The 14,529-nt window shown below is 34.0% G+C and overlaps 2 protein-coding genes across 3 annotated transcripts; one reads left to right on the forward strand and one right to left on the reverse strand.

Moving 5' to 3' along the window:
- Positions 1 to 3,497: 3,497 nt before the first annotated feature.
- LOC140012950 (polyadenylate-binding protein-interacting protein 6-like) lies at positions 3,498 to 8,113 on the reverse strand. The gene is made up of 3 exons (XM_072061644.1): positions 7,928 to 8,113; positions 5,616 to 6,078; positions 3,498 to 3,947 (listed from the first exon to the last, which is right to left on the reverse strand). Exons 2-3 carry the CDS (start codon positions 6,054 to 6,056, stop codon positions 3,795 to 3,797), a joined length of 594 nt encoding a protein of 197 aa, XP_071917745.1. The 5' UTR covers positions 6,057 to 6,078; positions 7,928 to 8,113; the 3' UTR covers positions 3,498 to 3,794.
- A 2,216-nt stretch (positions 8,114 to 10,329) lies between these two features.
- On the forward strand, positions 10,330 to 14,135 carry LOC140012899 (psbP domain-containing protein 5, chloroplastic-like). 2 transcript variants are annotated; one of them, XM_072061410.1, is made up of 11 exons: positions 10,330 to 10,541; positions 10,664 to 10,833; positions 11,160 to 11,271; positions 11,742 to 11,791; positions 11,879 to 11,946; positions 12,027 to 12,125; positions 12,582 to 12,641; positions 12,743 to 12,802; positions 12,882 to 12,936; positions 13,304 to 13,353; positions 13,722 to 14,135. In XM_072061410.1, exons 1-11 carry the CDS (start codon positions 10,468 to 10,470, stop codon positions 13,818 to 13,820), a joined length of 897 nt encoding a protein of 298 aa, XP_071917511.1. In that variant the 5' UTR covers positions 10,330 to 10,467; the 3' UTR covers positions 13,821 to 14,135. The 2 variants fall into 2 exon arrangements, with proteins under 2 accessions (XP_071917511.1, XP_071917512.1); XM_072061411.1 differs by having other exon boundaries at positions 11,163 to 11,271.
- The last annotated feature ends 394 nt before the right edge of the window (positions 14,136 to 14,529 follow it).

Below are 14,529 nucleotides of genomic sequence, written 5' to 3' on the forward strand. Positions count from 1 at the left end.
ACTATCACAAACGAGAGTAGCCGGGCGGATCTGGCCCAAAAAACTTTGTAATGGACTCAATGTAGAAACGGTAACTGTGGAAAAAGCTCGAATCCATTCACCACTCGAATCACCTTTAATCAAAAGTTTTTTTCGGGGATTAACTCTACTTTGCACCCTGAACTTGTTTTATTTTCTTACTTTACATCCTGAACTTTAACTCTGAACACTTTACATCCCAAACTCTTAATTTTGGATAGTTTGTAACTTAAATTCTCGTGTTTGTCCCATTTAAGTCCAGTTAATGATTACGCTGGCAAAATTAATGAGATGAAGAATGGTGAAAATTAATGAAAATGTACTATTTTATTCAAACTACGATCCCTTAGCTGTTTTGACCATTTTTAGCACATTATCATTTAGTTATACAGCTTCAATTGCTAATGTTGTTAGCAAAATTATCGATATAAAAGATGGTGCAAAATTATGAGAATGCATTGTTTTTTTACTATGATATCTTAGCACCTTTTGATTATTTTCAGCACATTATCATTGATTTGTTTGGTTCTCTATGTAACTAATATTGTAAAAATTGTCATTGATTAGATTTAAATAGAACAAACTTGAGAGTTCAGGGTATAAAGTATTCAAAATTAAGAGTTTAGGGCACCAAGCGTCTAAAATTGAAGTTTAGGGTGTCAAGTGGAGTTTCTCCTTCTTTTTTTGATCAAATTCTTTTAGCAGGGGAGGAGTGAAATTTAAGAACCGGGAAGAGAGGATGAAGATTATAATCCATGACCTCTAACGCCTTTAATCACAATATGAGAGACCTCCCATGCAAAAGCTTCTAATGGTAGTTTCCACCAATTGGAATGAAAGGATATAATGAGAAGGAGCATCGATATCAATTATTGCATGAATTGAATTTTTAGAATATCGATAAGATGGAAGATAGATTACATGAGCCAGGTTACAATACCCTGTTTATTAAATTTAACCCCCACCTTTTCAATTGTAATATTTTGTGTCATTTTATGTGATAGATGTATTTCAACTCAATAGCTTTTACTAATTTCATCTTTCTCCGAATATTAACTGCATCTTTACTGAAAGATTATTAGTTCAAATAACGAAAGCATTGTCATAATATGAACACACTAATTGCTCTTGATTACAAGCAATTTGCTGCTAGGAAAAGTGTATAAACGATATGATATACACTTTCGGGGAAAAAGTTAGCACTTGCTCACAAATGGGCTAAGAGCAAACAAGTTCAGGTCAATTCATTTAGTAGCAGTTATGCTGCAATTATTGTTGGATGTAGAGGTTATTTTCATCAATTGGCTGTTTTGGTTATTTCCCGTTGGTGGTTTACTTTGTGAGCCAGTAAATAAAGTTCTGTGTGTGCCTCTCTTTCTCTGCAATTTATTACACATTGTATTGGGTGGAGTGGTTGTCTACCATGTTGACAAGAAGCTTCTAATTGCATGATTCCCAAAAATTGAATCGAAAAAAAAATAGAAGTCCAACGTTGTCATCATAGGTAATGAAAATTGGCTAACGTGTCAAGACTTGGAACTAAAAAAGGTTTATAATCCTTCTACTATTTAAGACGCACAATTATAAAAAAATATTAGTCTATATATCCATATTAAATGTATATAATTATTACAAATTTTTTGATGCCCTTATTTTTATTGTTATTTTTCAATTCTATAAACATAAAGTTATTTCCGTCTTGTATGTGAGCTAGATTGTTAACTTATTTCCTTTTTAAAAGAATTAATTTGTTATTTTACTAACATATTCGTATTTAATATATATAATTATTATAAATTTTTTTAACACATTCCTTTTTCCTAATGACTCTAAATTGAAAAGCAATATGGTGTGCTATTTTTTTTATTATTTTAGTCAAACATGTAACATTAATTAGATTGTTTCTTACATTAAAAAACTAAAGTACTCTAAATTTTAAAAAATATAATATAATTATATATATAATACAAAAGGGAGAGTTGCCCTATGAATGGTATTTTTGGTCAAGTGGTTATCCTGGAATTGTTATTGGATGTCTGGCCTATTTTCCTCAAATTGCCTGTTTTGTTTGTTTAAAGCAGGTATAGTTTTGGTGCATTTATGGGACATGTTGATCGAATTGGTAATTGGTGGTGTAAAAAATGAAGCTTTTGAAAGTTGGTTTTTTGTGGTTAATTATTTGCTTTTAAAGTGTTCTGTAAATGCAAAATTACCTAGGAAAGAATTGATAAATTATTTCTGGCTTTAGTAACTTTAAAAATGGCCTTTATTACTGTGACATGAAATAAAATTGTTAAATGTTCTATAAATGCACAATTATTGAGGAAACAATTAATAAATTATTATTGGCTTAACATGAAATAAAATTGTTAAGTGTTCTGTAAATGCACAATTATTGAGGAAACAATTAATAAACCATTGTTGGCTTTAGTAACTTTAAAAAATGGGTTTTATTACTGTGACATGTGGTGATTAATTTTAGCAATGCCAAGTTCTATGGTTTAAGTGCTTAATTGACTTGCCGGGTCCCCTCTTTTTTTGTATCAACAATGATTAATACTTTTTTGGGAATGATTCACTTTATAATTTTCTAATTATCCTAATTCAAATGCAAAATAACCTTATACAATTTTCTAATTTACGCTTATGTATTCTGTATAAGTGCCCTCATGCATTCTATATATTATTGTTCTCATGTATTCTATATATTTCATAATTGTCAACCTTTAATAAAAATGATAATTCTCTAATGATCTGCTTGAATTAGATAATAACATAGATGTATACTAATAAATCCACACAATAAAAAATAGTTAACACGGAAAATATTAGCCCACCTGCGCATCGCGCAGGCCATCTCACTAGTATATATATATATAAGATTAAATTAAAATCGGACTACAAGTTACACATTGTGCGAGATTTTCTCTTTCAACTTATTTGTATTTATTGAACCAATTTCCTCTAGAGGAGTTGACCACCACATATATTATGGGATGGGAGATCAATGATTCAAACCTTATCTTTTATCAATATGCTACTATATATGTGATTTCTTCTAAATCCAAACGAGTGCGTGATGCACAAGTCTGATCCAATGATGGTTCCTTCCCCATCGGTTCTCTTAGTTCAATTGGGCCAACACCCCCCCTCCTGCCAAGAGTAAGCTAGAGTAGGAGCAGAAATAATCTAGATTAGGTTAAATATGCTGTTACACAGAAAAAAAAAACTTATTTGTAATTATTATTTTGATTCTAATATGCAAAATGACTTGCATGGAAGATGCATGTGTGTGGATTCAATGCAAGTTGGTGCCATGTCTTCCACATTATGTCAGTTCGTACCTAAAATATAGCGAGTGGATGAGTAACTCTACCGGCGAGCAGATTTTGTTTTCCGGCTTTCGGTTTAGATCAAGATAATAGACTTTGAAACGATAGCCATTTTGAGAGACCACTACACATTAGAAATCCAAGATATTAACAATTTTAACCCGTTTGCTTTTGGAAAATTTCCCAATTCTTTACCATGGCCAACGTTTTTGCTGAAATTGGCAACTCGCAACCAACAGAGCACACTTTCTGTTGACCTATCAAACAGAGACAATGAACCCAGGACTCTAAGACATCTGAGCACAAGCATCTGACGACTATATACAACAACAAAAGAGAGACTATTGTTATCCTGACTTCTTCTAAGAAAAGTTCATCCCCAAAACCAGATTTGAATCCACTCTGACAAACCAAAAATTGGAAACTGGGCAGCTGTGGATTCAACTAAACGGCAGGGGCCATGCCTGATAAACCAGATGATGAAGCACCACCTTCAGTGTTCACATCCTTCAGTTTCAGGAGTTCCCCAGCACCCCCAGATTCTGGCACATCACCAATGTCCAGTGTGTCAGGAAGCTTAGAATCAACAGGATAGGCCTGCAAGACAACGGATGACACATGAATCTAATCTAAATACAGTGCGAATCAAACTAGTCTAAGCAGTATCCATATAGGGTGAAAGAATTGGAACATCAACACTTGAGCATTGCCATGATGTGAGCAGCCTCTGACATTGGTCCCAGAAAACTAAGGACAACAATCAAGATTGACTCGTGCAACAAACTTCTACATTTGAACGACTATACCTTTATCAGAGTGCAAAAATATGTTTCTTTGATGCAAATAGACACACCTTTTCAAGGTGCCTAGATCAAACCCAGCATCCTAAGTATCATATTCCTCTATACATCATATTTTTTCAAGGATTCTTGAACAGAAGCTATGTAAGATCCTCTTTTTTTTTTTTTTTTTTTTTTTTTTGTGAGCACAATGTAAGAAAAGCTGCTGATTCATAAAACAAGATATTCAAGTGTTAGTCAGCATAATCTATCAACAATTTATTTATTTATTGTTTTGGTTGAATCAACTGTTCGGCAGAATAAAGATTTAACATCTTCCATGCAGATATGAGATGTGGCATCCAGGAAAATCTACTCGTAACTTTAACAAAGACAAATTCAATATTCACCAATAATCCACTACTCCAGATTCCTGGATATATTTCAGTGTGGAAATACAAAAGATCTGAAATACCAAGTTGCAAATTATTCCTATTACTTGCGTTGATAAGCCATCAATATGTTATTATGCTGCCTGGATCATGACCTAAATTAAAAAAAAAAAAATTAAAAAGGAATATCATCTTCTCAGTCAACAGACAGATATAATCTATCAAAATAAAGGAAATAAGCAATCAAAAATAAGATTGTTCCTGATCAATACAATATATCATCATTTGCAAGTCCAATAAAAAAGAGGTCATCAAAATACTGGAAGAATTATATAACCAAGAACAGTTACATAACAAGAAAAGACAATTGAACAGAAAAGTGCTGATGATCAACAAGAAGAAAACTATACTTCTTCTGAATTTCCTTGATACAAAAACAAACAGAAGCACCAGTCAAGCATTTATTTCCATCTCTATTAAACCAATCCTAGTTCAAAGAATTATTATGTCTTTTAACCCAAATCTACTAACAGTTTTCCACACGTATGCATTGGAAAGAGGGTATGTACTGCTGGCAATCATTGACTAGGTATGCTAAATTACAAAAACCTTGAAACAGAAAGAAATAGTGAAACAATTGTTTTGATTACAAGCTCCTGAGAATCTGTGGACAAAATTAATAATTTCGTTTTTCTCCCCTAAGGTAACAAACAGGTAAGCTACGAATCAGCAATGGAGAACAACTCATCAGCAAAATAAATCCTTCTCTAGGTTAAAGATAGCGGCAACATGCTTCCTTGAGTGTGTTTCAGACAATGCAAAAGCAGTACCATGCAACAAAGTCACAGGTTAAGATCAGCTACGTAGGAAGTGCAGTTTCACAGCATACTACTATCAGGCATACAAAACTTCTAACTGGACCTAAACCCAGAAACCAATAAAATAACTTCCAATCCAATCTCCACTTACCTAATAAACAAGTTCACCACACAAAAATAAAAAAATAAAAATAAAACTCTCAGAAGAATATAAATTCTAATTGCCTCTATACCAGAACTATAATTCTTGATCTCAAAAATAATTCAGACCCTTACCTCAAGGTGGGTCAACATGTCAATTGTGGCATCAAGGTCATAATTGTTCGCCTTATAGGCGTCAGCAAGAGACTCTTCTGATACACTAGGAAATGTCATCTGAAGATACGCCAAATCAATGTCAGACTCCTCCTCGAAGGTTGCCTTCTCTGCTGTCTCAGCCGGACTGTATGATGAAGAACCATGAAATCCAGGGTTAGTATAACCTTTCAGTTTGGTATTCTCAGCAGCATAGAAAGCATCACTATAATGGCTGTCATAGATTTGAGGAGCTAGTATTGTAGGATCCCAATGTCGAGGTCCCAATACAGCAGACTCACTTCCCCTCTTTGCCTGTACTCCTGGAAATTTAAAATCATTTCTTTCATCGGCTCCCCTCCTTTTAGATAGTGGCACATATGATTCCGCATAAGGATTCAAAGTAGATGCTCCTGCCTTCATTGAAATGGTGCATAAGAGTTCACTGAAACAAGACAGGAACAAAAAAAATTACCCAGTAATCAGGAAGTAAAAAAGCAGCATAATAATGCTGGATTAGTGATGACGAATAACTGTTTAGCTGTAAATGAAGTGGTTAATTAATGGTTCACTGAATACATTCCTGCCAGAAGGACTCACGCCCTAAGGTCTAACACAAGTTACACAACCACTGCAAATGAAAACCACATCCAAAAATTGAACTCACAATACTACCCAGTTAGACAACACAAGTTCAAGATTGCAAGGATTCCATAGTTCTCTTAACCCCTGCTTTCAGCATTCATGCTAAAAGGCACCAAACACATTGGCTTACTTCTTGAAAGTCAAAAGTCAACTCAAGCCAAAATGGCTCCACAAAGGTCAAGTGGGTCTCAAGTTCTAGTATATGAAGTCAATGAGATGATGAAGTTATGTTGTTAAGATGCTGTACCATAAAGTACTACAGTTCATGAGTTTTATGGTTTTCTGAGACCAAAGGGCTGCAGTACAAATATGATATTTCTGCACACTGCTGTCAAACAAAATATGTTCACAAGAATAAGTGTCAACCTAAGTAACTAAAAATATTGTATCCAACTGCTCTAGATCAAGGACTACAGCTGCCCCACATGGCACCATTTCGTTAAGAGACACTAAAACTATAAAAGAATTACAAGGTTTATGTCCTCAAGGACAAAGAATTAGCTGCTGAATGAAGAATATTACAGGAGAGGAAGTGGGGTGAAAATTAAACAGCTCATGCTCCTAAGGTTTTGCTAAATTTCATTGACAACATTTAACTTTTGCACTCAGAATTGCCATTTACTCCCCTTTTAGTTACAACGTATCATCTAGTTAATTAACCTATATGGCTATTATTTTTTACTTCAATTTAGTCAACCATGAATCCTTCTGAATTAATTATTTAACTTCTCACCTATATTTTTTTTCCTTCGCCATCCATACATGTTAATGCAGAAGTAAGCAATGCCACAAAACAATCCATCTCGTTGCACAATATAAACAGAAATCCCTAAAAATACAATTACACAATCACTACAAGGAAGGATTCCGAATACTCACTCTATACCTCAAGTAAACAACAAAAGTACTGATAAAGAATGTGAAACATCCAGAACATCAATCTGAAGATCAAAGTATAATTGCATCATCGTCAACAGTACTCAAAAACTAATTCTTCCTCAATTCTCTTTGACAGTTGAGTAAACTATTTCATTTTCCACCTTATCCTTTTCGAATGAACCAATCAGAAAATTTCATTCAGAATTTGAGAAATCAAAGCATGTCTACTAACACGGACAGGCAAATTTAACTGCTACAACCTAATATACACAACACAAAAACGTCTTCACAAATCTTCTTATACTATTCCAAAAACCTCATTCAATTACCTAATCTTTGCTTAAACCTTATTGATCACATATTAAAAAAAAAAAGTACATAATAAGATGTCAACTTCACGAGTACATATGCAGAGCATACACCCATGGAGCGGCGGTTCTAGGTCATTTCCGAGCAGAAAATTTCGTCGTAAAGCCACCGAAGTTGAAAATGACAACAAAAATATAAAAACACATATCACCGAACATGATTTCCTTCATATCGAACAAAATTCCAGCCATGATCCACCAATTCAACGCTTTCTTCACACATATCTCAAAATTCAACGCTTTTTTCATAAAACATGCACAAATCAACATTCACAACAAATTTAAACCACGCTCTGAAAAATAAGTTAATTAACGAAACGATTGTACTGCTACTTCAAAGCTCTCGCCGTAGGCAGCATCCAGAAACAAAGCAATCAAAAATTGATTAGAAAAAAAAATTACCTTTATTGATGAAGTATTGAACTGTGATCAATCGATCGATCGACCGACCGCTCCAGAATCAAAACTGAAATGGAAACTCCAATTTTCCGCGATCGCTTCGACGGGACGAGTTTCGAGAGATTTTTTTGCACCCGCCTACTTTCTCTCTCTACTTGTGTCTATAATAGGTGAATATTTACTCATTTAGTAGGGGGCCGAGGTGGCGTTAATGGTTTGCAAAATAAATACTAATTAATTAATACCAAAAAAAAAAAAAAAAAAGGGATGAGGCGAATTTGTAGATTTTCAGGGGATGTATTTCTCAGGTGAATGAGGTGTACCATAATTGACCTTTCAGAAACTGCCACTTCAGGAAATAATGGCGAGTGAAAACCACTCTCTGTTTGATTGGATGGTTTAGTGTAGACCCGTAGTTGAGAAAATTCAGAATTTAGACTTGTTAGAGATGTGTTATTCGATTACTTACATGAATTTTGTCGCCTTGTGGGGAGGTGGAGTGGGGTCCATTTGTTTTTCATTTTTATTTTTTTGGGGCTAAAATAATTGAAGTCAATGATGGTCTTGTTTTCCAAAATGGTCATCATTTATTGGATTGAACGATGAATTAAACTATATGATATTTGAGTCGAATTTGATTTGATAAGAGTTCGTTCAAATTTGATTCGTTAACTAATTAAATCAAGTTAGAACAACATTTTGCGTTTAACAATTTTCAAATTTGATAAAAAAAATTCGTTCAACCTCGTTCGACAACTAAAAACGCCAAATTTGAACACAATTTCAAACTCGTTAAAATAATCAAATAAGTTTGAACACTAGAATATTCGATTTAATTACACTCGCTTTATACCCCTATCAGTAGCCAAAATATTGAGAAATTTGAAAGGCGCCCCAGCAATTAAATGTACATTTTTCCCATTTTGAATTGTATCAAAACTTAGTAACAAAAACATAAAACTAGTAGTACTTTTGACCAAGTAGTCTCACGTAGGGCTGCATTGAAGCGTTAGCTCAGTCCATGAAATCAAGCTAATTAATTAGTTAATTGCGATTTTGGGATAGTAGCTAATTGATTACTTAAACAAATGGAGTTTGAACTATTTTATATGTTGGTCAGAATTTTCAGCTTAATCTGAGTTTCATAAACATTCTAAAGCATTTAACTTTGCTAATACAATGCTACTGTATCCCCTTCCCCCCCCTCCCTTACCAAAATATATATATACATATACATATACATATATATATATATATATATGTATGTATATTAGAATAAAAAAAAGCTAGTACTAGGGATTGTAGTAGAAGACAAAAGAAAAAATGTAGATAATCTTTAGGGATAATTTCACAAACCTCCCCTGAGGTTTATAACAATTATAGAGAACTCTCCTTAAGTTTTAAAAATTATATATATCTCCCATACTTTTACTGTTTAGTAATAATGTAGGTCCAACAACCTAAATTTTCTCTAAAAAATCTCAAATTACCCTTTTGTACAAAATTAAGAATCAGTTTCTTCCACGCTTTGCACAAATCAACAAGTCTAATCCCTAACAACCATCCAAACATAAGTTTTAAAATCAAATAGTTGTCTAAAATATCTCAAATTATTGTATATACAATATCAATACTTATCACACAAAACACACACACATACACACACACAAACCCCATTGACAACCAATTTTATATCCCAAATTAAATATCAGTGCTCAAATACTTTTTCAATACAAGTTAATCTAACCTAAAATCACCATTACAACCCCTTCTATGGTCTTAAAAATATTAATATTTGTAGAGAAATCCTACTTTTAATATTTGAAAAGTAGAGAATAAATTTTACCTCTACAATAAAATCATAATAAAAAAAATTTCTAATCCAATGAAAGAAATCCTCATGTAATTATTGATATTTTATAAAAGTTTTTTTACAACAAACAAAATATGACAAATTTCACATCTGTAGTTCCTCTTCCTATTTCAATCATCAATTTCATTATTTATTTCTTTATCACTGCGAGTCTCTTCATTTGCTTTTACTTTGACACATAATCTACTCCCTCTATTGATTTTTTAATTTCAATTTACTAATATCAACAAAATTGAAAAAAAATAATAGGTTATATTAATTAGAAAAGAGAGAAGTGAAAATAGACAAGAGACAAAAAAAAAATTTTGTTTTAGGTTATGAAAATTTATTGCCTTAAATTTTAAATTTTCTACCAAGTGGAGGGTATTATAGGTATTTTACTATGTAAAGGGAGGTAAGTGTAATTTCTTAAACCTGATGGGAGCCGAGTGAAATTATCAGAAACCTCAAGGGAGGTTTCTGAAATTATCCCTAATCTATATGTGAAACGGCACCGTACAACTGAGTGGCATATCCAATCATTTCCATTTTTCCAACACTCCACAGCAGTAAGCAAAAGCTAGGAGCAAATGAGCAAACATCTCTTAGTAAAGGAAAACAGGAGAGCTTCAAGAACTGAGGACTCCTCAATCTCTCTCAGAATTCATTGTAGTTGGCTAATCCTTTAGTAATGGTGGCAGTTCTTCCCTCTCCGCTGCTAACGTCCAACCATCATTTTCTTCTTCCATCTCTAACTTTCTTCAGGTATTGTTGCTCTTACATTCTTTCCTTGCTTCTTATCTGCACATTCACAAGTACACTTTTACAGTAGTGCTATGGAAGAAAGAAAATTGACACTTCCTGTTTTGATTTTTTTTCTTGTTTAGAAATCAAAGTGGGATTTTTTCAAGGCAAAGGAAATACAAGTTAGATGGCAAAATCATGGCATCTTCCAGTTCTTCTTCAAATCCCACTTCGCAAAATGGGATTTTTTGCAGGAGGAACTTGATGCTCACTGGCTTTTCTACTTCACTTTCTCTTATTCTTCCCTTTTCAAGTAAAACCCCGTTATTTACATTTTCGTTCTTGTTTCGTCTCTTATCCTTAAATATCATAAGAAGTTGTACTCGTTAATTGGTGAATACGTCTTTCACATGTTGAGGATTTATGGCTAATTGGATAATGTATAGTTAGACTTTGAGGAGTTTAGAATGGAATTAGTAAAAAAATGTAGAACGATGTCGAGAAATTGTAAAACTTATTAACCTCAAAACTGTTGCAATTTTCGGCAGTACTCTCGGGAAAATTGAATATCTGCAAATAGCCAAATATCTGTGGACTGCTGCATTCTGTTTTTAAATGTTCTTCATGGTATGAATGCAGCAGGTTCTGATGCTGAGGAAGAGGTTAAAATGGCTCATCTAATTGACGACATAAATGCTTATTCTTATTCGTATCCTCTCGGACTTCCATCCAAAAAGTTGGCCTTCAAATGGTAAGCATTTTGTCAAGTTTCAAACTGATAATCTGATGACTTGGAAGAACTTTGGCTATTGACAATGTTTTAAGTGATTTCTAAGTTCAAGCTCAAAATTTGGATGTGTTTTCTGATTAATCTTGAAGGCTTAGACTGTTACCAAATAGCAATTTGTCCTTAATAGCTTGAACAGATTTGCAGAAGTTTATATTGAGTGATTGTAAACTGCTATCAGATTCTGATATAGTGCACGTTATGTATGTGGTCCTAACACTTTGTTTTCTGTTAACTGCTAAAAGATGCTGAACTGTCTATTTTTTTTAATGTATATTTTTTTCCTTTATTTCTGAGACGCAGAAGACAAATGTTTCATTGGCTGCAACAAGATAACTTGGTCCTTACATGCTTCTTAGCTAACTCACAATATCTCTTCTTCCTTATACTGCATTTTAAATTGTAGGAACCTCACTCTTTTCATTTATTTGAAGGGTGGAATCCAGAAAACCAGAGCGTTATTCATCAGCTGCACCGTTGTCGCGTAAGTCATGGAACACTTTCAGATGCAATTTGCAATTACTGAGATTTGCCTTTTTTATATTTGTATGCTGATTGAAATATCTGGCAGCTGATGCACGACTCCGCATTGTCTCTGAGAGGGTGGATTTCATTGATAACCTTGTAATTTCTGTCTCGGTAATGCCCCTAGTCTTTTCATTGTTGATGGTTGTAAGGGCACTTTAAGTGGCTAATCAGTTAGCCCATCTATGATTCAGATAGGTCCTCCAAATGCACAGATTTTGAAGTCAAATGAAAAAAGCGCATGGAGTGCCAAAGATGTCGCTGATTCGGTATTAGCTGATAAATCATCTTTGGTAATGAGCCTCATTGTCCCTAACCTCAAAGTTATTAAGCACAACTCAAGTGCGATTATGTTTATTCTGGTCTTAAAAAGCATTAGGACATGACTTGGTCATAAAATCTTAAAATCCCCCCCCCCTCTCCCACAGAACAAGCTCCGTATATTTGTTTGCGACAGCCAATTTTCATGCTGAAGGAGGTTTATGACATGGTAAATGCAGAATTATTTTCTTAGCATTCCCATTTGTTTCTTATTATCATTCTACCTACAAATTAAAATGTTGAAAATGGTAAAATCAGGTGATGTACATTCGTAGGATCATTGAAACTTTATTCGTATAAATTCTTAGCTCTTTGGTACTAAATAGATTTAGATTCTAGTCTTCCACTAATGAGGTCGAAGTGTTTGTTGCATGAACTTGGCTATTATGAAATACTTCAATGAGCCATCGTTCTTGAACTTCTTACAGAGGGTCACTTCTACTCAGAGATTGGCTGAAAGTTCTGTCCTTGACGCACATTCATCAGAGGTGAGTTCTTTTTGGGTTAACTACCTCATATTACCGTGTTTTCAATACTGAATATTACTGTTCGTATCTGCTTTTCTGCATCTCTTGATGTTGCTTCTTAGGTTGATGGTGTACCATATTGGTATTATGAGTACATTGTAAGGAAATCGCCAACAAAAATTGTAAGTTTACTTCCTTTGTGATACTTTCCAGTAAGACACTTGTACTGTAATAGTCATGATTCTGTGTTCAATCATGCAGGCACTAGAACCAAATCTTTTCAGGCATTATGTCGCATCAACTGCTGAACGAGATGGTAAGCTTGGCATGTTATTATCATTTATTACACAAAAATGTAAAAAAAAAAAAAAAAAAACACATTACAATGAAGAGTAACTTTGGTTATGGCAAAGGCGGTTATTTGACAAATTAGGATTCAGTTGAGTAACTTTTTCTCAAAGTTGCAGATAAGGGATCCTGCAATTTTGTTTAGTCTGAGACCTTTCTTTTCATTTTTGAAACAAAGTTTCTTGATTGATGTGATCTTTTTCTGGGATCAGTCAACTTCTTTTGGTTTAAATTATTGATCTTGTAGAGGTGTACATCAATGTAGACTGTTAAACTCTTGTGGTTCTTTTGTTAGATTCCTTTATGATCTCTTCTTACCATAAGTATTATTGCAGGCTATTTATATTCTCTGAGTGCTTCAACACTCAGCAAGCAATGGAATGATGTAAGTATTTTTCACTCAAGCCTTTTGAGTCCTTCAACAATCAGCAAGCATCAGTTATCTAGTGATTAGGGAATGAGGTATTTGTCAACATACATGAATATATACAATTTGCATCCTGAGCGCTAGCATTCCCTATCTACTGAAGCGCTTACGCATCTGATTACAGTATAATGGCAATCTCAGCATCCAACATATGCATGAAATCATGTGTGTTGTACACATTATTTTAGAAAAGAGACCAGTGGAAGGTGATGAAATATGATGCCATTTTGCTCTAAAATTTGGCATGGCTTTAGAAATTTAACTGAAGGAAACTTGTTTTATGTTGGCTTGACGTTTGAGTCGGCATCTCATCTTGTATATTGCAGATGGGACCCCTCTTGCAGAAAACCGTGGCATCTTTCCGTCTTCTACCTCCGACAGAAAACTATGTTCCTCCATACAAGGATCCTTGGAGATTTTGGTGACAATTCAACTTATTTATTCACACATGCTAGAGATTCCCCCTTTTTTTCTTTTTAACATTTTCAATTTGTATTTCGAGTGGACAGAATCCAAGATTAGGGATTTTGAGAAAATTGTAGGTTAGTACAAACTCTAGCATTAGAGCCTGCTTTCTTTTTTTACCTTTCTAAATAGGACTAGATGCATGACACACAAAAATTCCTGAAGGCATAGTTCTTGGTTGCAAAACCACTGTGTAAACATTATGAGCCCTCAGTTTACTTGTAACAATGCATCATTTCAATACAGTTCAAAACTGCTACTGTACTGGTTCCTCAGATTAGTCTGTTTCAAAATGAAGATTGACCTATCTTTCGAATATGTGAAATGAAAGCACAAACAAGATAACCACATATGCCCCGTGAAAATGCTACTATAAGAAACTAGCATGGGGTCCCAAAAAGATCAGAGAACAGAACCAATTCAGGTAGACTTAATACCAAAAAGGCACAAAAATAGGAATAACCACATATGCCCTGTGAAAATGGTACTTCAAGAAACTAGCATGGGGTCCCAAAACAGATCAGAACCAAGTCAACTGGACTTGATACCAAAAAGGCACGAAAATAGGAAAAGGCAAATCGCCAAATTGAAACCACTGCCTCTAGCCTAAATAGTGAGATGATGAATTGTTGGTTTACAGTTGAAATTTGGTTTTTCAGTTCCAAATCT

The sequence above is a fragment of the Coffea arabica genome, chromosome 8e (genome assembly GCF_036785885.1).
Source record: "Coffea arabica cultivar ET-39 chromosome 8e, Coffea Arabica ET-39 HiFi, whole genome shotgun sequence".
In the NCBI taxonomy this organism is placed as follows: domain Eukaryota; kingdom Viridiplantae; phylum Streptophyta; class Magnoliopsida; order Gentianales; family Rubiaceae; genus Coffea; species Coffea arabica.

Bases quoted from the DNA above. Each gene is read 5' to 3' on its own strand.
- LOC140012899 (XM_072061410.1), top strand. From the start codon at position 10,468: ATGGTGGCAGTTCTTCCCTCTCCGCTGCTAACGTCCAACCATCATTTT. The intron at 12,126-12,581 runs GTAATGAGCCTC...AACTTCTTACAG, and splicing joins TAGCTGATAAATCATCTTTG to AGGGTCACTTCTACTCAGAG. The intron at 13,354-13,721 runs GTAAGTATTTTT...TGTATATTGCAG, and splicing joins TCAGCAAGCAATGGAATGAT to ATGGGACCCCTCTTGCAGAA.
- LOC140012950 (XM_072061644.1), bottom strand. From the start codon at position 6,056: ATGAAGGCAGGAGCATCTACTTTGAATCCTTATGCGGAATCATATGTG. The intron at 3,948-5,615 runs GTAAGGGTCTGA...GTTGTCTTGCAG, and splicing joins ACATGTTGACCCACCTTGAG to GCCTATCCTGTTGATTCTAA.